Genomic DNA, 24,857 nt, shown 5'->3' on the forward strand with positions numbered 1-24,857 from the left:
AAGGGGATTCCCCTATTTTTATGGATAAGAGTTCTCGTTTAACCAACACACTTAGCAAGCGATTCAGTCGCTACTAAGAGTTTATAATGATTTGATGTGCTTTATTTCTTGTGCAATGAATGCATTTATTTTAGAAAGTTTTTTAGCTACCTCACTATCGATAAATATATTCGTAGCAATGTATTGTGGCTCTAAGGTGTTTTTAACGAGTGCCAGATTCACAGATCGCTGTCCGCCGAGTTTAGGTCGTCTGCACGAGGAATGCCCATGGTATCTGCCACGATAGTAAGTATATTGTATAGTTTGTTTTTTGTTGTTATTTCATCACGAGAGAATTACGCTACTGAACGTATCATCATTGTGTCTCCTGGTTAATATTGTCAATGTCATAACTAAATAAAGACAAAAATCAAAACACAACAAAAATTATGTATTTAAATAGAAACTTCAACTTGAGAACCTGTGTAATTGCGATGTACTTACTTAACTGTTTATTAGTATTAATTCTGTATCTGTATTTAAAATGTAATTGCACGTGTATGTCTTTCTATTATCAAAAACAACAACAAATATTGTTGTAACTTATGACTATTCACTGAGTATTATGCATGCATTTCTTTAATCATGGACCATTTTGTAAGAACATCATTTTTAATGAAATGTCATCCATGTAAAATAAGTTTATAATTAAATAAATAAATAAAATAATCAGGTTCAAATTAAACGGTCTGTATGTGTTGCAATGCGCATAAACACAAAATAAAACCTTTACGTTACGTTATCATATGGGGATAATAATTATTATAAACGTATATGTTTGGGCGCAGGGGCTTTAAAGCTTAATAAAACTATATCGTTTTTGATACCATATTACAAAATAGTTAATTTTATTTCGCCGTATTTTATAGTATATCTCTTTGCAATGTACATTGTTTTTGGCGCAATAGCACTATAGGCCTAAATAAGGACTAAAACACTATAACTTAACTTTGCAGCTTCCTGTCTAATAAGACAATATTATCATCTCTTCCTTTGTTCAACACATACGTTGCTATAAATTCGGATATTAGGAGGGTTTTTAACGGAAATTAGGCCTACCCCTGGCGAATTTTTTTCTGGGATCTTTTAAACTCCAAATTGTTGGTACTAGTAAAATAAAATGCTATTTTTATTGCCTATCGGAGGTAAATTGCATTCAGCGATAACATTGCGCGTTTTGCCGTTTGGGGTCTATACTTTGATCTGATATCAGACGGTAGGGCCTACCATCGGAGTTACTGTAACTGGTTACACTAGGGAAAAGTACAGAAATGTCATTCGTTCATGGTTAAACGAGCATTTACTGCGGATGTGATCGTGACGACTAGAACAGAGTAAGTGCATGTAAGTATAAAATACTATAATAGTTAACATTTTATTTAACTTTTTTTTTTCATTTTCAGTGTTGTTCTTACATTGGGAAACATTCTGTTGTTCCTGCTAGGCATCGTGACTCTGTGTGCAACGAATGTTATCCAGTCACCATTCCGTGACATCCCTCGAACAGTTCAAATAGGATTTGCTATCATGGTTGGGTTCTACATCTTTAAACTAACTCTGGATTCTATCCACTACATCCACATCCCAAGCTACGGAATACCCACCGTCCATCATATACTAACGATCACGCTTTACTTGGTGTTTTTAGTTGAACGTCAGAACGGTCTTTGCGGAGTTCTAGGCCTGGTTTTCCAAGCCGACGCCGTTTTTATTGATTTCTCAAAATTGCTGAACCAGATGGATAAGGAAGATCATGAACTCAGCAACATCACTTGGATGAATAAGTGCGTAGGAGCAAATGTGACGTTTATAACTAGAATAATTTTACCGACTGTTCTAATTATTATATCATATACAACAAATGATATCTTTTCAATGGATCTAATAGTTATCATGTTCTATTTTTTAAGCTTAGTGTTCTTTTCTATATGGAACTTGCTCATGTTTCGCAATGCCGCTGTGGGTTGCTTTCGATATCACTACAAGTTGAAGGAGATGGCGTGTCAGAGAGCTCTCATTGGCTTGTCTTCGCGCGTTACTGGGCAACAACTGAGGAGGACACAGGCGGCTACGCCCAGATTAATAATGGAACATAATAATCTAAAACGTTTACCGCCACGTTCAAACACTAACATAGCGACAAAGCACAAAGAGATTGACCGTCCTAATAATCTGAAAGTTCCAAAATTACCAATAAGAGAGGCAATAGGTCTGGAACCATTTCAGACGACAGACAGGCCTTCTCATTCCCGCCATGCTGATACAAGTGCCCATGGATTATCGACATTCATTGATTTTAATAGTGATTATAATGTACCTCATACGAACAGCGAAATTGATGAACATTTCCGCAAACATGACGGACGATATCGCTGCCTTGATGGAATCTCGTGCTCAACATCGGATTCCTCGTCATATAATGCCGTCGTCGGAACAGAAAGTAGTCATGTTATGCCTGTCACGCCATCTTACGTTAATTCTGTTGTTGATAATACAGGCCTACATTTTCATCGCCCATACAATTACCTGCAGATTGATGGAGATGACGTTAGAACTGATAGACCAAGAGAACAACCTCGTCAAACAGACTCAACTATTAATGCGGCGGCGATGACGACCACTGGAGACAGAAGTGCGTCTGCGTCTTGCCTAACTGAAAGCGAGGCTGCACTGACTGCCCAACTTGCGCAAACAAACTTTAAAGATAAACCTATTACAATTAATGAACAAAATAACAATAGACCTACCGCTATATTTCAAGGAATAAATGTACCTAATAATAATACACAATCAGTTATTCCCGGCGGCGTGTGCGCTTACCGCCAATTTGGAGAAAGACAAAGTATATGACTATTAATTATGTATCCATCCTTATATAATAAAATGAATAATAATAATATAATATTAATAATATTCTTGGGTAGATCGCACGCCTGACGTGACTGTCTGGAAACATACTTATTTATGCGTTAATTGTCTGTAATATTTTCTAATAAAATGCTATAGTATATATCTATATTATTTTGCCTGTTGGTATAATTATGTGTCTTATAAAAAGCAGGAGTCCAGATGTTTATGGTAGGCCTACTGGTCATCACTACGTTATTACGTATTCGAACGTCATCCATCATTTAGAATTAATATTAAGTTTAAACCCCACCTTTTGCATGTATACTTTACAATTTACATTTTGTTGACGTCATATTTGCGTAACTAAGTGCAGCAATTTTTAAAAGACCCTTTTTCATGGGCGAATCTGGGAGGAGCGCAGATGCATGCGCTCCCCACTTTGTCAGCCAAAATTGATTAAGTCATAATTGTTTGGTATACCAGGGAAGGGGTATATATTTTACTTTTCTCTGGGTATTCTATTAATAGGCATGTAATAATATTTAGTTTAGAAGCTTACTAAGTACATTAGTTATGGAGAGAGTGCTTTTTGTCAAATCTCTTACCATACTCAGTATGCACTGGAAGGACAAAAGTCTCACCAAAAAGCGCCGCCGTGCCGCCAAACATGTTCTTTTCCTGGAGTTACTCCTCAAAACGGACAATACTAATACTAAGGTAGGAAAGTCATTAAAATTGATTTAAAAAAAGGTTAATAAAAATATTTTCATATTTAATTTCTGATCAAATGATCAAAGATTTGCTGGTGTAATGTACTACACTTAACCGAGTCATAGGAGAACGTCTAACCATTTATTTATATTGGGTTGTTATCAGCTGTCAAATTTTCAATTGTCATAATTAGGCTAGGCCCACTACCTACGCAATATTATATAATACATTTCATTAGTATGCCCGAGGCTGTGATCATTAGAAAGAAATTTAACCACAAAATACCTTCGCGCTTCCGGAATTAATATGGATGGATTTGTTTTGTTGCCTCTGAACTCTTTTTTTTTGGAAAACTGAACTGTTTATTTTCGTTTTCTATATTTTTATATTTATATTATTTTGCCTGTTGGTATGTGTCTTATAAAGGGCAGGATGATTATGGTATTGGTCACTACGTTAGGACTTGCTCGCCACAAGGTCTTTTGTTTAATAGAATTTCTGTTTTTCATCTGGCGTTACTTTTTGAGTTTTGCCCTCTTCCTTCATCTTACAATTTATATTGGATATTTGATGTTATTTAATTAATCGAACGTCATCCATCATTTAGAATTAATACTTTAAACCCCACTTTTTGCATGTACTTAAGCGTGGTTCCCACTAGCGACGCAACACAAGGACGTAACGCAACGTTAGTGAATTGACCAATCACAAGCGATGGCTTATTCGCTTGTGATTGCTAACTGTCTATAACTCCGCTTGTCATTGGTTAAAACGCTTGCGTTGCGTTTACGTCCTTGCGTTACGTTCTAGTGGGAACCAAGCTTATCAATACAATTAACATAGTTTTCTCAGTATTGTATAATATTATTAATTTTCTTGACGTCATATTCGCGTAACTAGTGCAGCAATTTTTAAAAGACCCTTTTCATGGACGAAGGATGGATGGATTTGTTTGGTTGCCTCTGAACTCTTTTTTGGAAAACTGAACTGGCAGTAGGCCTACGTAGTTTCATCCAATACCATTGTCAGTCTTCACTACACTAAATGGAAGAAAATTCTTTTTTTTATTTCGTTTTCTTTGCATTGTTTTTTTTTTTAAATAAAGTGAATAATCAATCAATCAATCAGTCAATCACTATTGAAAACACAATCATAACAAAAAACATTTAACATAAAAATAAAGACAGTAGACCTACCTACAAAGACAACTACAGAATCGGGAGAGGGAGGAAAGTAAAAATACGTTATATCAATCATAGAGATATTATATGTATATGGTTATACATTACATTTGTTATCGATTGCTCCTCGTTTTTAGTTTTAGTACAGCACATTTTTCACTATAAAGCTTGGTTCCCACTAGAACGTAACGCAAGGACGTAAACGCAACGCAAGCGTTTTAAAGCGTGGTTCCCACTAGCGACGCAACGCAAGGACGTAACGCAACGCAAGTGAATTGACCAATCACAAGCGATGGCTTATTCGCTTGTGATTGCCAACTGTCTCTTCGCTTGTCATTGGTTAAATCGCTTGCGTTGCGTTTACGTCCTTGCGTTACGTTCTAGTGGGAACCAAGCTTTACCAATGACAAGCGAAGTTATAGACAGTTAGCAATCACAAGCGAATAAGCCATCGCTTGTGATTGGTGGTCAATTCACTTGCGTTGCGTTACGTCCTTGTGTTGCGTCGCTTGTGGGAACCACGCTTAATAGAGGGCGATAGGATGCATGGGAATGGGGATTGATCATGCATATCATTGTCATCTGCTGCCCTCTTCTGGTTGGTGTTAAAGTTGCGCGCGAAAAATAAAATTGAGATGGGAAAAAAAAAGAAAACGAAACGAAAGCGATGAAGAAATCAATGTACAGAAACTACACAAGAAGGTTTGTTTATTATTTTTAAAGCTGATATATAAATAAAACTGTTTTATTTTATTTTATATTAAATAATTAGGCTACTACTGCTAGCCTATCTACTATAATTATCTAGGCCTAGGCATCTAACTAGGACCACACAGGCTGGGCCCTGCCCCTACTAACTAGGTAGTAACTAGGCCTACCCACCGTACCAGGCACCAGCAGTAGGCTACTAGCCTAGGCCTAGTGTCAGTGATAGGCCTAGTACTACTAGTAGTAGTAGGCTATTAGTATAATATAGCCTAGTTAGGCCCTACAGTAGTAGAAGTAGTAGGCTAGTCCTTGTTGCTATAGAAATAAATATCAAAATAGGCCTAGAGGCCTAGTAGATCATAATAACACATTCATTACATTTGGCCAGGCTATATGTAGGCCCTATGTCTGATATTTAAATTATAATTAATAATGATAATTATAATAAATTAGTATTCTTATAAACTTTTTAAAGTTCTATAATTTTTTATTTAATTCTCATTGTTGTGTATTGTATTGTAAATCGCTGTTTCAGTGTTTGGGATTTTTTTGTATATGTTATGCGCGATTTGAACAATTTGCGCAATTTGAAATTGCGCAAAAAAATCCTTGCGCAATTTGAAATTGCGCAAAGAATTCTTGCGCAATTTAAAATTGCGCAAGGATTTTTTTTCGCAATTTCAAATTGCGCAAGAAAATCTTTGCGCAATTTTAAATTGCGCTGCACAATTTGTAAATTGCGCAAGATAGTTCTTGCGCAATATGACACCTTTGCGCAATTTGAAAACGAACTGTAAATTTCCAAATTGCGCAACAAAATTCTACCAGACAATCGGTATTATAATAATTTATTGGAAACTAAATAACTCAAAATAAAACATAATAAATGCGAAGATAACATGTGTATAATAAATACATAACATTTATTATTACAATTAAATAATATTATCACTGTAACTTTAAATAAATCAAAATAAATGTAAAAATTAAGTTTTTAATATTAGTTTAAGCTAGGCCATGTAACCTAGTCAGTGTCAGTAGTCCAGACCCTAGCTAGGCTAGAGTAGTATAGCCGGCCGCCCGCGCCGCGCCCGCCTGGTGGAACACCACCGCTTCGTTTTCCTTCGTCGGTTCTTCGACGGTATGCTACCTTATAACAATATATTTGCACTACTAAAATAAGGAAATGCGATATTTATCTTTAATTTTGAATAATTCTTAGAAATTACTATAAAAATATGGGTGTGCATGATTTCACAATCTGTCGAAAAACCTTGCGCAATTTGCAGATTACTTGCGCAATTTAATACGTTGCTTGCGCAATTTGAAACACATGTTTCAATTCAAATTGCGCAAGGATTTTTTTTGCGCAATTTCAAATTGCGCAAATCGTTCAAATTGCGCATAACATATATACCGTGATATAACTCTAAATATGTAGGCCTAGGCCTAGATGCGATTATTAATCTTAATTTTAGTACAATCAAATTAAAGCCTAGACTTACTTAGTATAATCTTCCCATCATGGTGGTGTTTTTTTGTTGTTAATGTTTATCACTTTTTTAAGATAAGATAAGATAAATCTTTATTGTCATGAACACAACAAGGCGAACATGAAATTGGTTTTCCTTTGATGCTTAAAAACACATACAATATATAAAACATTAAAAATATCAATACAATACATTAAAACTATATACAGTAGTAAACAAGTAAACAAACTATGTTATATTTAAATGTGTTGTTTACTCTCTTTTTTTAGATACAATTGTAAATGATTCAATTTTGATCATCTAAACACTACAATTGAATGAGCATGTCTACTGAAAAAGAAACTCCGAGGAGTTTAATCCAGGGATTCCTACTAACCAATGAAATTAGTCAAAGTGTCATCAATACTAGGTCTCGGTCAAGAAGAAGCAGTCAACAACTCACAAAAGAAGTTTTAAATAATAGCAAGGGCCGTGCTTCAACAAGTACTGGAAGTCAGGTATACTTTAACATTATTTGGAGAAAGCAACTTAAGTTTTAAACAATCAAAATATCCCAATTCTAGCATCTTTATTAAAAATACAATTTATGACTTATTTTTTTATAATTCAATTTCTTAGGTTAGCCCTAAAAAACAAACGTTTTCTTCGGAAAGACATTCACGAAGAAAACATTCAACTCCTAAAAAGTTGACCCCTGAAGTTTCGGCAAAAGCGGCTGTAAGAAACCGATTCCGTCGTAGTAAAGGAGGAGCAGAACAATTTCCTGTGGTAGGATTTGGAGGGGATGACCCGACCCCACGAGGCCTGATACAAGGATTTCTAGCTGAAGGTGAAAATCTTTTATTAGTGTCCCATTCACACTGATAGACAATACTCTTCAGATCTTGTAAAAATGCTATTTATTGTTTGGGTTTATTTAATATTTCTATTTCTTTTCACCATTGGTAGTTTCTGACTAGAAAAATGTCTAATATTCCCAAACCATCAGTCGTTTATAAGTTGTAAAGCTGTGTAATTTCAAGTGGTCAACATGCTAGGTCTAGGGCACCATGCCTTATTTAAAATTTAAATTAAACATACTTATGCTTGATGTTTCAATAAAAATTAATTATTTGTTATAGCTGCTCCAGAAACTCCTGCTGTACATCAGACAGAAACTTCACCGCCAACAGAATCTTTTGCGTTGCCTGGTATCTATAATGACCAAGAATTTGAAACTTATCAACAGAGTAGGTAAGTATGAGAGTATATAGACAACATACAAGTAATGTTAATATTCCTAATTTGAAAAGTACAGTGGCTGTATTCACCAATCACACTTAAGCTAAAAGCAGTGGGGTAACGCAGTGGGGAAGCCCTCCAACACTGTGTAACCCTCCATGCTCTGGGGCTTCTGGGTTTAGCCAACAAGCCCTTATATGCCACTGGCTAAAAGGCAAATACTTACCCTTACATTCCTGCTCGGCTCTCTTATCAACTTAAGTGAAATCCTTTATTTATTGACTTACATAGTATTACAATATGTGTGAGAGGATCATAACAAATATTGTATAAGTATATATAAGTACTTTTAATTTTAAAGTTCAATGATTAAGCTCTGCCTACACTATCAATGTGACAAAAAAATGTGATGTGCCCAAATATGGTAGTGGTAGTACATCATCATGTCCATATATGGGCACATCAATTCAACCAACCTGTCTACACTATAAAACTTTATTTGACTCAAAAATTTGATTAGTGTAGACAGGTTTATAACAATTGTTAGTATTTGTCATTACGCCCTATATATTGAGAGTGACAACAAGCATTTTCATCTTCTATCTTTTATCTTTCTATCCTAAATCCACAAAATCACTTTATTAATCTATATTTCATTTAAGGGCACTTTCTCCTCTCGTGGATGCAGAAGTCGTTACTCGTAGCGGAACTCGTTCAGTTAAGAAGAAACGAAAGAGACCAGAGCTTGATTACGAAAACTTTTTTTCAGGGATTGAAAAACGAATAAAGACAGTCGGACCACGATTGGAAGAGGATGCTGCTGCAGAGTTAGATAAAGATAAATCAACCCTAGAGGAACGTGCTGAAACGGTAAGAAATTATTTTCGAAAACAAACTGTTTTTAATTAAAATTTGCTTTCCTGTGAAATGAACGAGAGGCAATATATATGTTTTAACACAACGGCCAATCCCTATTCAGGGGACACCCAATTAGGAAAACACTGTTGGATCCTGAAGGTGTTCCTTATTAGATTTCAATTTAAATTTAACTTCCTAAAGTATTATAATTTAACAGTCTTTCTTTCTTTACGGTACAGTATGTGGTTTCACATAACATGTAAACAAAACTTATTTTTCCAATAAAATATAATAATATTCAATGGTTATTAGAAGTGTAATTGGATTTTCTGATAATAGAATTTCAGTTTTAGTTTACATTTAATTTAATAATTACTTGGTTGTCTTTTCTCTGAAAAATATGTAGCTTGGTAGTTAACATGCTTGCCTCCAAATCCCAAGGTCCAGGTTTCAAGACCTTGTGCCCAGGCTTCAATCCTGACCTTGTGCCCAGGCTTCAATCCTGTCCTTGTGCCCAGGCTTCAATCCTGACCTTGTGCCCAGGTTTCAATCATGACCTTGTGCCCAGGCTTCAATACTGACAATGTGCCCAGGCTTCAATCCTGACCTTGTGCCCAGGGTTCAATCCTGTCCTTGTGCCCAGGGTTCAATCCTGCCCAGGGTTGTAACTCACAACTGTTTCCACCCCTATGCCTGAATCAAATCAATGCAGTTTATCCTGTAATTGGCAAGTTTCTTGCTGTTGAATATGTATGAAATTATTTTATATGTTAATGGACTGTTTTTTTAGGATGTCATTTTGTCATCTAGTCCTGATGCATCTGGCACACCATTATCAAGGATTCATCTTCAGCCAGATGAAAAGATTCCAGACTTTAAGATGAGTGATGACGAAAGTATCAGTGGTGATGAGTCAATTGATGGGATGGCTGATGTACCAAGAGAGGTTGATGTTAACTCCACTGGTGATAGAATGATGGAAGAGGACATTGCTAGAGAGGATCAAGAGAAGGAGGACACTATTGGCAGTGTTGAAAGAGGTCAAACTGATAGCGTTGAGTCTTCTGTAGAAAGAGACATTCAAGATGGAAACCAGCCAACTGAAGGATGTGAAAGGAGTCCTGAACCAGAAGAAGTAGTTGATAACAGCATGCAACAGTCCAACTGGATTAATGAGAGTAATTTGGAAAGACAAACTCTAAATGAAACTAATGAGTTTAGGAACCTTCAAACACCACATATTTCCCCAAGATCTCGCCAAACACCGATTCTTACTGAACGAAGAAAAAGTGTTCAGGTGAAAAGAAGGTATGTCAATAATATCGCATAGTTATCCATGCCATCCTTCAATTAAGCTGGTGTTACACACGTTTTCGTTATGTTGGTGCAAACAATCTAAAAGTCGACAGAGATGTGTTTAGGACCAGTATAACAGTTTAACTTAATGTTTTTATCTAACTAGAGTGTATATACAGAATAATCTATGCACTGAAATAATAGTTTCTGATATCTCAATCATACACATAGTTTGAAAAAAAAGTGTGATGTGCCCAAATGTGGTAGTGATAATGATATTATCATGTCCATATATGGCCACATAACATTTTTTTGTCACATAAAGTTTGATAGTGTAGACAGAGCTTTCTGGTTCTACTTATGAAATTGCTCTAATTTATTTATAGTACGGCTATAATACCCAAAACGACGACAAGAAAGCCAAGAGAAGCAAGAAAGACAAAACTACAGCCACCACTGCCAACAAGTTTAACAAAGAGTATCTTCAGTCACTTCTCAGTTGCTAAAGTATCAAAAGATGCACTTGATGCTATAGAAAAGGGGTAAGCTACACACTTTTTAGCTGCTTTCTGGGTGTATGGTACTGATTTGGGTATATGGTGCTTACCTGGGTGTATGGTGCATACCTGGGTGTATGGTGCATACCTAGATGTATGGTACTGACCTGGATAAATGGTGTTTACCTGGCAGTATGATACCGACTGAGAGTATTTGGTGTATTCAGGTGTATGGTGCTTACCTGGGGTATATGGTGCTTACTTTGGATATATGGTGCTTACTTTGGATATATGGTGCTTACCTGGCAGTATGATACTTACTGAGAGTATTTGGTGTATTCAGGTGTATGGTGCTTACCTGGGGTATATGGTGCTTACTTTGGGTATATGGTGCTTACTTTGGATATATGGTGCTTACCTGGCAGTGTGATACTTACTGAGAGTATTTGGTGTATTCAGGTGTATGGTGCTTACCTGGGGTATATGGTGCTTACTTTGGGTATATGGTGCTTACTTTGGGTATATGGTGCTTACCTGCGTATGAGACATTGGTCTGGGTGTATGAGGCTGACCTGGGTGTATGAGGCCGACCTGGGTGTATGAGGCCGACCTGGGTGTATGAGGCCGACCTGGGTGTATGAGGCCGACCTGGGTGTATGAGGCTGACCTGGATTTGAGCTCATCCTAGGGTATAGATAACACATTTATAATTGGGCTGATGTATAGGCAATTGGTAACTGTAATACTTCCTTTTTATCATATGTCCTATCTTTAAACTTTGGAATTTAGTTATCCAACTCCATACTCTTAACCTGTTTAAACCACTCAATAAGTTATTGAAAGTTAAAGATAAAACTTTTGAAATCTACTTGTTAGGAGTGAGAAGTTCTTCAAAAGGGTGACAGCTGATCTTGGTGCATACTGTAAACACAGTCATCGGCAAACGATTGAAATGGCTGATGTTGAATTACTTATGAAAAGGTAATTTTTTTTTGAAACACTATAACATTGGAATAAATTTATACAGTACATTTTGGCATTACGCCTTTTTTCCACTAGACAAATTTATACACGCAAATTGTGTGTTTTCGCAGAGAAAAAATGTGCGCCGCCATTTAATTTTTTTTTCCACTACTAGAGTATCTTTTAAGCGGTTATAAATTTTAACTTTACCTTCCACAAAAGTAATATCACCTATATACTAGTAAAAATATTTTTAATTTTTTAAAAAATATTTTCTTTTTTTAGGCAAGGTTTGATAACAAACAAGCAGTCTATCCAGTCATTGATTGAACAGCATCTACCCATGGAGTACCGGAAAGAGTTAATACCAGTGGCGTATTCCGGAAACGTTGTGAAGCCTAAGATGTGATATGTCATCATAAATTCAGATTAAATTAATATAAATTTATATAAAGTAGAACACCCCTATAATATTGGAATCCTTATCAACCCAACAAGTTGTCCCCTGAGTAGGGGTATCCTCGGAATAGATGTAGAGTTAAAACATATATTTTGCCATGTTCATTTCACAGGAAAGTGTCAATAGAGGTGACCCAAAGAAGGGTCCAGAGGCCTCAGACAAAGTAGACATATATACCACATATCCTCGGGTATAAATCCACTTCGAGTCTAATCCCACCCCCTACTTTACGTCTGATTTTTATAAACTGGGTATAGTCCCAGTATTGACTTTTGGTCTGGATGTAGGCCTCTCTCTATCCAGTTCAGATGAGGTTTTACAAGAAATGCTTACCAATAATTTTTTTCATGAACCAGGGTTTCCCAGAGTCATGAAAGTCGGTCCAATTTCGAGTTCTAGGGGGTGGAATTATGCGAGAGGAAATATGGTATATAAATGGCAAATTACTAAATGTCAGTGCTGTATATAAGCTATTCTTCCCCTTTTTTCTCGATTGATTGTAAATATGTTATATATTATAGAAACAGTTTATAATGTGTAAATAAGTTGGAACTGGAAAAAGTTTGAATCATTTTTTTTTACTGGGATTGAAGTTTCTGTTTTATTAGGAATAATGTTATATTTTTTGGCAAAAGTCATTAATTACTCTAAATCTCTGTCTACACTATCATTTATGTGACAAAAAAAGTGGTCATGGTAGTGATACGATATGCAAAAATAATGGTAGTCATATGACATCTTCATGTCTATATATGGGCACATCACGTTTTGTTTTCACATGAAGTTTGATAGTGTAGACAGAGCTCAATACAGTACCTGGTCTAACCTTGCATAGCAAACACATAATGCATATAAATGCTACAGTAGGATATCCTTGCATCTTTTTGCTATCATAACTGCTCTTTTACTATATTTTATACAATTCTAGGAGACACTTTTCTTTGGTCCTTTAATACTAGCGGTCTTTGTCAATGCTTTTAATCATGTTACTAATACTGAATATGAGAGATACCTTTTGTTGGTCATTTGTATGTAATTTCCTTGTATTGGGAAAAACAGAATAATGTTAATAAATTTTTTTGAGGTTTGTTATGTTAATACAAATTTTTGAACAAAAATTTGAAAAACCGCATTTTTAAAAGGAAATTTCCTGTTAAATTCTTATAGAGCGATAAGTTCAAATGAAGACAATTTTGGGTCAAAATTGCAATCATCGTATTTTGATTTTGTCATTCTTAACTGTCAATCATTGTCTGACGGATACCTCTTTAATAGTAATGAATTTCATATAGCGCAAAATGCAGAACGTCTCTAATATATGCGCTGAACAAACAACAGCAAAATGTAAAAAAAGCAACACATTTAGGTTAAAAGTGCAAATTAAAAAGGTAGGATTTGAAAAAATATGGAGTATACTAACGCGTGTTTGTATTGCTAGAAGTTAAAAAATAAACCTTTTTATCCAAATAATTCTTAAAGATGTATTGTCCCCCAAAAACATGAAAAATGAAGATTAATTTACTCAGACTTTGAATAGGTTATTTTGTAGTTTTTAATCATTTCCGTAGAGAAAAAAAACCCAAAAATGTTTTCACTTATAAAATAACAGAATAAATGATTAAATTCACCAAAAATCCATTGTTTGCTTTAAATTACATTTTTCAAGTAAATACATTTTTTTTTCGATCCAATTTTTGGTCAAAGTGGATAACTATTATTTTTCAGGAGGACAATACATCTTTAATTATTCACTGATAATATCAATGAAATATAACACACATGTTGTCATTCAAGCACCGAAGTGTTATGTTATCTTCCGGCAGTATCTGTCCAAACTTCCTTGGTGGTGTTTTTTTTAATTGATCAGTCAGCAGTCTCAACAAAAAAACCATTGTTGCAATTTTTCGTTGCCCTATGTTACTGAATTGGTTTGAAAACATATGCATTTTCATAATATTCTCTTTCGTTTTGTTGATTTTGTTTTTTTGTAACAGAAAACTTCCTAATACATACCAATCTTGAGAATGACCTATTTAAGATACTTCCTCAAACGTTTTAAACTATTAAAATAATATTTTTTGGGTATTTTCACTCAGATAACAACAGTTCCTTCACATAAGCACCTCACAAACTCGAACCAAAATGTCTGATGTAAGTTTTAATCTGTTATTACTAACATTTCAGTCTTGTATAGCATTTTCTAAGATTATATTACCGTACTTGCATTTTATGTATGTTTTTCTGTAAATAGGCTGGCCCGGCAGCCACAAGATTTCTATTTTCTTGGGCACTGCCTACTTCCTTTTATTGATAACTTTATACTTTGTAATCATAATATTAATCATTCTTGACTCGTTATATATTTTACTTGAATTTATTACGTTTACCTCATTTTCTTGAAGGAAGAAATGCAAGTTGAATTTGAAAGATGCTCGGCTACCAATCCCAGGGTCCTTGGTTCGAATCTGTCTTTCTCATGACAGAAGAACTCCTCTCCCAAAGATTTGTAATAAAGACTTGGTTTGTGTAGAGCATCTTGTGGATATGTTAGTCTGTGATTATTTAAGGGGGAGGCCGCCGGTTATTAGCCACTAGCCTTAAATAGTACATATGGCCTCTCCAGGAGACTTGTCTCCAAACACTAATAAAATAAACGTCACGTCCACGATTGTGATATTTATTCCTATTTTTTTTTACAAATAGGTATACTGTATACCAACATAAAAAGCATGACTATTGATTTTAAGTAAAAAACCGATATATTGGTGAATTCACAAAGCTTGTTAAAGATTTACCGTCTCCCTGAACAAAAATGTTTTACATTTTTGTTGTTGAATATGCAATTTTTAAATCACATAATTTGTATTCACTTTGACCAAAAATAAATATTTTCCTGAAAAAACCCCTGTAATTCAAAGTATGTAAAACATAGTCAAAGTTACTGGAAGTCAATGAGTTTTTGTTTGAATTGTTACCGTTCAGTAGGTGAAAACATCTATGGAAGTGATTAATTTCAAAATAGCCTTTTCAAAGTCTTTTTCATAATCTTCATTATTCTTGTTTTTGGTGGACAATACATCTTTAAAACCATGAGATATCTGTATCTTCTATATATGGGATGAAATATTAAACAGCTTGCCCTCTGTCAATTTATTTATTTTTCTCCAAAAGTCTATGGAGGAACAGATACAGATACAGATTAATTTATTGTCCAAAAAATTAATGGAAATTACAGTGCTCATAAATGACCTTGGCTTGCCTAAAAAAATAACTATAAATATAAGGGGGACTATCTAACAAATGTTTTGTTATAATGCCTTATGTTTTCTTAGCTCATGATTATGTTTGTTTATACATACTTGTACTTTCAGAAAGAAGGAGAAAATAATATATTACAATCAGGTAATAGTGGTCAGGTTGGGCCAAGAACTGTAAAGAGCAGCAATAACTTACCACCAAGTAAGTCTGACCGTTAAAACACATGATTATCTTTTCAACATTTCTCATGGATTTTCTCCTTTTTTAAACAATATGTATTGAAGGTTTGCATGGCGACTCGCTATAATGTTGATATAGTTTGCGTTACATGGTATATTTAGTTCTGAAAAGGATGGGGTGCCTTCCTTGTTGTGAATATTGAAGAAAGTCTGTGTAGGTATAGCTTTATAAAACGAATCAATTCTAGCAATAATGTCTTAATTATGTAACCCAGGTTTAGTCTCCCTCAATCAATACTTATCTTTTAAATAAACAAATATCTTGGAGACAAACTAATCAACGTACATCAAAAACAATCTAAATTCGGAAAAGCTATTTATTGAATAATAGTAAGTATAAATGAATGTTTGGTCACTATAAAAGACCACAAACAATAAAACAAAACTTAAATTAATAATCAAGATTTACATCGAACTAAAACCGGTATTGAACTTAGAAACCCCCAAGGCGCCGTTTAAATATTTTAAAGTTTACAGTACTTGGTTTTAAGCAAAAATTTGCACCATCGCTTCCAACGCTGTCCTCTTCTAAACCGTCTATGATTTTCCGATGTCCAGTGTTTCCACGCCTGCAGTTGAATTTTCTTATTATCTTCAGTAAGATTCTAGTTTTTCCAACTAAAATAGAGAGCAACATATAATATGTACAATATGGTAAGCGTTTGCTATACCTTAAACAGACTTAAACACTGTATGCTCAGCACTAATAGAGTAGTACAGTACAATCAAATTACATACCGTATTCATTTCTTACAAAATGGGTTAACCTAATTATCTCGATTGCATCCGTGCAATACTGTAGCTACAAATCATGGAAACTTCCAGTGCTTAATAAAATAACATTAACAATAAGAGGTAATAATAAAACTAAACTACAACAGTAAAAGTATAAATCTTTCTAACATTATACTATTCATTCATAGGGTCATTTATCTTCTATTTGCTAATTAATCTCCTCTTGCTTGATTGCATTCAAGCAACAATACTACCATTGTAATAGCACGATGGAAAATTAAAAGATAAACTAAATCACACTGTACAGTCTAAATACTAAAACAATGCAATACAAAACTTAATTTAAAGGTATTAGATCAGGCATCAAGTCTGCCCAAAATAATGATAAAAGTATACATATCACTCACCTAAAATAGAGAGCCAATATCCTCATTGTGTAATAAAAATAACTTCAAAACTTTAAGTGTACAAACTGTACAACGTGTAAATATCACAGTCTTCTTTAACACGAATTGTACTTTAAACTTAGTACTCTTTTAGTATACCGTATATAATAATATATATATATCTTTCAGTACTTTCAAATAGGTTCTCGAACTCAACGTTGTTCGAAATGTAAAAATATATAATTGAAATGTAATTAAAGTTGGAGTGTCCAGCACGTCCGATGGCAAGAGGCAAAGAGAAAGAAATCTCCCAAAACATACCCTAATATTATCCAAAGTTATCAAACAAGGTACCCCTATTGGTCCATTCTTGTTACTAGGCAAAATTCAAGAGGGGTAAATTGACTGATTGGTCAATTCTCAAATTTAGGACCTCCCATTTAAATAGATAAACATGTGAGAGGATTAAAACAGAACAAAGAGAGTTTTTAAAAGGATTAATTAACAAAATGATTAAAACATATACAGTTCCAAGAAAAAGCAACATAATGCAAACATCTTAATGCAGACATTGATAAACAATCTTGCCCACCCACTGCACCCAGCTGCATTACATTGTAGGTACAGTGGAAAATGATAATAAGTAAAGGAAAAGAAAACATATCTAAAACATGACAGGGTTACAATTAGAACAATCAATATCATTATAGAGTCAACATTGTACCTAAGCCCGTGTTTCCACAGCCAAAACAAAATAATATCAGTTAATTTTTATTCAATACATGCGCATGATCAGTCATTACCAAACAACCAGATGCCCAATCACAACGCAACAATTTTTCCTTCAGATCACAGGTTAAAAATGTACACATTCATCCGATAATCATCCGATTTGAATGAGATAATTACTGTATTGGTTAATTTTTCTCGAATGGATTTGGTTAAACCCCGTTTCCACAGGCAGCTAGTTTATCGGTTAATTTGACTGCAGAAACATGTCCATAGATGTTGTAAAAGCATTACATTTATACCTCTCAGCGCCAGTGCGCCCTCATTGGCTGGAGTTGTTCGTGCGTTGTTGCTTTGATTTCCATGTTGTTGTATTGAGTTATTGACTGTTATTAAAATACATTATTCGCATTACATCGGTCTATGTGTGATCTGTAGAGTTGTGGCATATAAAAATCAACCTTATTGGCGTGGTGGCAGCCCAAGATATTCGGACCTTCCGCTTAAAACCAGTGAGTTATTAGTTGTTGAACTTAGGCCTAGCCTAGGCCCATCCATACCATTATCTACGAGATCGCACTAACGCACAGAGGCGTACGACCAGCCAGCACATATAGCTGGTAGGATGGCGAACGTTAACAGAGCTCCTAAACAGTGGAGCTTAACCAAAACTGAAACAATAAACTCATTTGAGTCATGGCGGCAGAACATTATTTATACACTTTCGTTGGATGAAAATTTTGCTCCATTCTTGATGGAAGGCACACAATGGGGCCCCAAAACCAGAGCATCTCCACTCCGCCTATTTGAGGACGATGATGACACTGTCCCTAGAGCACGTCGACGTACTGCTCAGCAAAAGGTACACATGCTCGAGCTCATGCTAGGCCAGATCGCAAACTTCTGTCCTATTATTTCTCGAAGCACAATTGTTAAAAGCTCCACGTCCATCTCGCAAATCTGGCAGGCCATCCGACTTCACTATGGTTTCCAAACGACCGGAGGTCACTTCTTAGACTTTGCCACTATTCACCTCGAGGCTGGTGAACGTCCAGAAGATTTGTATCAACGACTATTGGCATTTGCTGACGATAATTTGCTACGCACTGGAGGCGGAATTAATCATCACGGCGTCGCGATCACAGAGGATGAAGAAATGACACCTACTGTGGAGAACTTTATTGTGTTAACCTGGTTATCCCTTATCCATAAAGACCTCCCGCGTCTAGTCAAGCAACGATATGGAACTGATCTGCGAGATCGTACCCTGGCGACAATAAAGCCCGAAATTTCGCAAGCGATGGATTCCCTTTTCGATGAATTGCGTGCTACAGAAGACACACGCGCAATGCATACTTTCGCAACACCTCCCACGGTCAACTATCAACACGCTTCTCGCACGTCTCGTAATACTACTAGTCATATTCGTCGACAGCTAAAGTCTTGTCCTCTTTGCAAACAGGCTGGTCGAAAGCATGACACCCACTTTCTCAGTGGATGCATTCACTTACCTGAACAGGACCGGAAGTACATGGTCAGGGCTAGACAGGTCATCGGAATCATTGAAGGTATCGAGGAGACTGACGTTAGCGATGACGCCAGTTTAGCAGATAACCAGACAGAACAGGCTGCACTACGCGTGCAGATCAGACAGTCGCCCTATCTCGACGTTTTCCACAATCACCACACGGCACGTATTACTATCGACAGTGGTGCCACCGGCAATATGATCTCCCTTGCCGCAGCGACAGCCCTATCGGCCGAAATTAGAGAATCATCTCAATCAGCCCACCAAGCAGATGGCTCATCTCCATTAAAGGTTGTCGGCGAGACAACAATTACATTTTCCCGCAACCATATTGAACTTCTCTTTGACGGCCTCGTAGTCGAACGACTCGATGTGGATATTCTGGCAGGCACACCCTTTATGGAAAACAATGACATCGCCATTCGTCCAGCGACCTGAAGATGCGGGTATTCAAGTAGAATATTTAAACCCATCATTCTTAGTAAAGAAAGACAGCGGAGGATTCCGCCTTGTAACCGCCTTTGCGGATGTCGGTCGATACGCGAAACCTCAGCCTTCACTAATGCCCGACGTAAACTCTGTACTTCGTCATATCGCTAGGTGGAAGTACATTATCTCTACAGACCTCACTAAGGCATTTTATCAGATACCGCTTTCACGCGAATCGATGAAGTACTGCGGAGTGGCCACGCCCTTCAGAGGAATCCGTGTATACGCCAGGTCTGCTATGGGAATGCCGGGATCTGAAACAGCGCTGGAGGAACTAACCTGCCGCGTCTTAGGAGAGCTTCTCTCTGAAGGCGTCATTGCCAAGATTGCAGACGATCTCTACTGCGGAGGAGACACCCTAGATGAGTTACTTTGCAACTGGCGCCGACTGCTGTCCGAACTTTATAGATGCGGCCTCAGTCTCTCAGCAAGTAAAACATTTATCTGCCCAAAAACTACCAAATACTCGGGTGGACATGGTCCCTTGGCACGTTAAGAGCCAATCCACATCGTATTTCGACGCTCGCTACGTGTTCTCCCCCTAAGACTGTAAAGGGCCTCCGATCGTTCATTGGGGCGTATAAAGTGCTCGCACGGGTTATCCCCAACTGCGCTTCCATCCTCACACCTTTAGACGATGCTGTGGCTGGCCGACAGTCCCAAGACAAAATCACGTGGTGTGATGCCCTTTGTGAAGATTTTTAGACTGCTCAAAAGTTGCTCACAACCAGCCAAACAATCACGTTACCCCATCCAGATGACCAGCTTTGGATAGTCACTGATGGTTCAGTAAAAAGACACGGAATTGGGGCAACACTATACATTAGGCGAGACGATAGTCTGCGGATCTCCGGATTCTTTAGTGCCAAACTTAGAGCTCGACAGCTTACGTGGCTCCCGTGTGAGATCGAAGCCCTGGCAATCGCTGTCGCAGTTACCGTATTTTCCGGAGTATAGGTCGAGACTTTGTGGGAAAATTTTAATTGCAAAATCGGGGGTCGACTTATACTCCGACCATGCGATTTTTGAAAAAAATCAAGCCGAAAAAATTCGTTCAAAAGCCGTCAGCTGTCAAGGCCTAGCAAGGTCAGTGGCCTATCATCAATCACTCACAGGAGTTTTCAATTTAATAATACCTACATTGTACAAAATAATACAACTCCAACAAGTACTGGTACAAGTACTATTAATATATAACAAAGATTAATTTTGATGTTTATATTACGCTTTTATTAAAATAATTAAGAATAAATAGTTTTCGTTTGTGTTTCATATGCTTCGTATTCACTCGCGAAAACATCGTAACACACACCACAAAACGAACTACACGATGTGGAAGGATCTAAATCTCCCTACTCCAATCCAGGAGATCTTCTACGCATGTGTAGATATTTACTACGTCATCATATATGTATCGTATTTTACTTGCGGTCCGGCCATGCAGTATTTACTCACACGTCGCTTATTTTATACCGTATTACAGTACTTAAATATAATGTATATCGCTTTCCCAGACATCCCACAGCTATATAGGTTAATATACATGGAATTAAAGTGTAGGCCTACCAAACATTTTTGAAAAAGATATTTATATTAGATATCATAATCGGGTTATGTTTATGCTGTAGGAAAAAGGAGAATCAACGTAAACGAATACTTAATCTATGCCTACTATGATTCCGGTAAATCCACTGTACATAGCCGTATACCTGCCCTGACGTATGACAAATAAGACATTTATTATTTGTCATCCTTCAGGGCAGGTATTGTATGATTCCACTGTACATAGCCGTATACCTGCCCTGACGTATGACAAATAAGACATTTATTATTTTTCATCCTTCAGGACAGGTATTGTATGATTCCACTGTACATAGTCGTAGGCCTATACCTGCCCTGACGTATGACAAATAAGATATTTATTATTTGTCATCCTTCAGGGCAGGTATTGTATGATTCCACTGTACATAGCCGTATACCTGCCCTGACGTCTGACAAATAAGACATTTATTATTTGTCATCCTTCAGGGCATGTATTGTATGATTCCACTGTACATAGCCGTATACCTGCCCTGACGTATGACAAATAAGACATTTATTATTTGTCATCCTTCAGGGCAGGTATTGTATGATTCCACTGTACATAGCCGTATACCTGCCCTGACGTATGACAAATAAAACATTTATTATTTGTCATCCTTCAGGGCAGGTATTGTATGGTTCCACTGTACATAGCCGTTTCCTACAGGCCCACACAATGCACACCTGGTTGGTGAAAAAAAAAGTAATGTTTTTTCAATACTATTATGCCTCAAAATACATAGGCCTAATATAGACATTGTAGGCCTACAATGGAATTGTATATTGAACGTGAATGAAGTAAAAAGTGAAACAAATTGCAATCTGGTACTTTCCCCGCTGTTTGTAAATATGAGGCCTGCTGCAGTAAAGCATTCGTACGTATTTATATATATATTTTTCCAGTACCATAGACTGTTTGTCTATATATATATATTAATGGCAATCTTGTATTGACTATACTATGTAGGCACTATAGATTAGTAAAAACGTAAGTTTTACGACGATTTGATTCAAATATATTGGATCATTAAAAAGAAATTCTTATTTTTCAACATTAGATTGAATATTTTTACTTTCTTTTATTTACAGTTTTGTATTTTAAAAATAAAATGTATGTAATAATACATTCATTTAGAACATCACATTTTCTGTTTGGCTGATTCTTCATTTAGGTAGGCCTACATGGTATTAGACCGGGCGCCCGGAAGATTTATTCATGTGAAAAGATACAAAAGGTTTGATGATGTAGTAAGGTGCGTATTATGGCGAGATGCAATATTCGACATTGCTGCCGGGTCACAGCCTGTACATTGGGCCTGTGGGGATCATAACATAGGGGGGTAAAAATGCATTTATTCATGTGAAGCAATACAAGGATAAACTTTGTTGGATATCATTCGTAGTGGGCTACTAATGATTACATCACCAATGACAGCAACTTTATCCTGTACGGGGCGCCAAACAGCAACATTTTAGGGCCACGCCCAAATGGGTTTATTCATGTGAAGCGATACAAGGTTGAATCTTTTTTTAATGGCAGCAGTACATATTGGGGATGACAAAAACACCAATGACAGCAACTTTATCCTGTACATAAGCTCAGACAGCAGCCCTAAAGGTCCGCAGTTTCCCCCTATTCGGCTATATACTCGGCGCGTCGTCCTATGGCGTTCAGCTGAGTTAGAAATACGTACTCGGACTGACAATAAATACACAGTAGAATGCTAAAACAATAAATAAAGAGAGCAGTTGTTTCCTGTACCAAATCATCAAACATCAAACTCTTAGGAACTCGCCCAAAATGGGTTTATCCATGAAGTATGTAATCATTTTTGAAAAAAAATGGTTTTTTTTCTTCACTTTATTCGGTACCGTACCCAACAGCTCATATACCCGAGGCTCCATTCGTGATCAACAATGTTGATAATACAAACACATTCACGATAACGAGTGACTTTTATTTTATAATTGAAATAATATATCTTTATTTTAGAATAATAAATAAAACACTTAAAATAACCAACAGCAGATTTGTATTTTAGGGTAACATTTTGAACAATCAATATTATATCAAAATCATTATTTCGATCAAAATAATATAATTTAAGAATATTTTTCAGATAAACTAAATAATTACACTCATAGTGATCGACACCGGTACCGATTATTGTACATAATTATTATAACTCGATTTAAATATTGTTTTAATTACACACGAGACACTAGTGATGTATATATGAAAAAAGGCAACAAAATCTAAATTTGCAACATTTTTTAACATAACATAACATAACATAATAGTAAAGTAAATAATAGTTCGAATTCAACATAATCACTTAGAGAATTGGTAAGGTATAGATTAGACTATCGATATCTTATTTGTCATACGTCAGGGCAGGTATACGACTATGTACAGTGGAATCATACAATCAACCTGCCCTGAAGGATGACAAATAATAAATATCTTATTTGTCATACGTCAGGGCAGGTATACGACTATGTACAGTGGAATCATACAATACCTGCCCTGAAGGATGACAAATAATCAATATCTTATTTGTCATACGTCAGGGCAGGTATACGACTATGTACAGTGGAATCATACAATACCTGCCCTGAAGGATGACAAATAATAAATATCTTATTTGTCATACGTCAGGGCAGGTATACGACTATGTACAGTGGAATCATATACAATACCTGCCCTGAAGGATGACAAATAATAAATGTCTTATTTGTCATACGTCAGGGCAGGTATACGACTATGTACAGTGGAATCATACAATACCTGCCCTGAAGGATGACAAATAATAAATGTCTTATTTGTCATACGTCAGGGCAGGTATACGGCTATGTACAGTGGAATCATACAATACCTGCCCTGAAGGCTGACAAATAATAAATGTCTTATTTGTCATACGTCAGGGCAGGTATACGACTATGTACAGTGGAATCATACAATACCTGCCCTGAAGGATGACAAATAATAAATGTCTTATTTGTCATACGTCAGGGCAGGTATACGGCTATGTACAGTGGAATCATACAATACCTGTCCTGAAGGATGACAAATAATAAATGTCTTATTTGTCATACGTCAGGGCAGGTATACGACTATGTACAGTGGAACAATACCATACCTGCCCTGAAGGATGACAAATAATCAATATCTTATTTGTCATACGTCAGGGCAGGTATACGGCTATGTACAGTGGAATCATACAATACCTGCCCTGAAGGATGACAAATAATAAATGTCTTATTTGTCATACGTCAGGGCAGTTATACGGCTATGTACAGTGGAATCATACAATACCTGCCCTGAAGGATGACAAATAATAAATATCTTATTTGTCATACGTCAGGGCAGGTATACGACTATGTACAGTGGAATCATATACAATACCTGCCCTGAAGGATGACAAATAATAAATGTCTTATTTGTCATACGTCAGGGCAGGTATACGACTATGTACAGTGGAATCATACGTACCTGCCCTGAAGGATGACAAATAATAAATGTCTTATTTGTCATACGTCAGGGCAGGTATACGGCTATGTACAGTGGAATCATACAATACCTGCCCTGAAGGCTGACAAATAATAAATGTCTTATTTGTCATACGTCAGGGCAG

At 36.3% G+C, this 24,857-nt stretch overlaps 2 protein-coding genes across 3 annotated transcripts; both read left to right on the forward strand.

Moving 5' to 3' along the window:
• The first annotated feature begins 38 nt into the window (after window positions 1-38).
• On the forward strand, window positions 39-3,513 carry LOC140057149 (uncharacterized). 2 transcript variants are annotated; one of them, XM_072102702.1, is made up of 3 exons: window positions 40-285; window positions 1,443-1,823; window positions 1,950-3,513. In XM_072102702.1, exons 1-3 carry the CDS (start codon window positions 95-97, stop codon window positions 2,887-2,889), a joined length of 1,512 nt encoding a protein of 503 aa, XP_071958803.1. In that variant the 5' UTR covers window positions 40-94; the 3' UTR covers window positions 2,890-3,513. The 2 variants fall into 2 exon arrangements, with proteins under 2 accessions (XP_071958802.1, XP_071958803.1); XM_072102701.1 differs by having other exon boundaries at window positions 39-285; window positions 1,443-3,513.
• A 1,883-nt stretch (window positions 3,514-5,396) lies between these two features.
• Window positions 5,397-12,346, forward strand: LOC140056055 (uncharacterized). Its single transcript, XM_072101289.1, has 9 exons — window positions 5,397-5,483; window positions 7,252-7,479; window positions 7,601-7,811; window positions 8,104-8,215; window positions 8,866-9,073; window positions 9,852-10,369; window positions 10,744-10,899; window positions 11,731-11,835; window positions 12,103-12,346. Exons 2-9 carry the CDS (start codon window positions 7,300-7,302, stop codon window positions 12,224-12,226), a joined length of 1,614 nt encoding a protein of 537 aa, XP_071957390.1. The 5' UTR covers window positions 5,397-5,483; window positions 7,252-7,299; the 3' UTR covers window positions 12,227-12,346.
• Window positions 12,347-24,857: the final 12,511 nt, after the last annotated feature.

The sequence above is a fragment of the Antedon mediterranea genome, chromosome 8 (assembly GCF_964355755.1).
Source record: "Antedon mediterranea chromosome 8, ecAntMedi1.1, whole genome shotgun sequence".
NCBI classification, from domain to species: Eukaryota; Metazoa; Echinodermata; class Crinoidea; order Comatulida; family Antedonidae; genus Antedon; species Antedon mediterranea.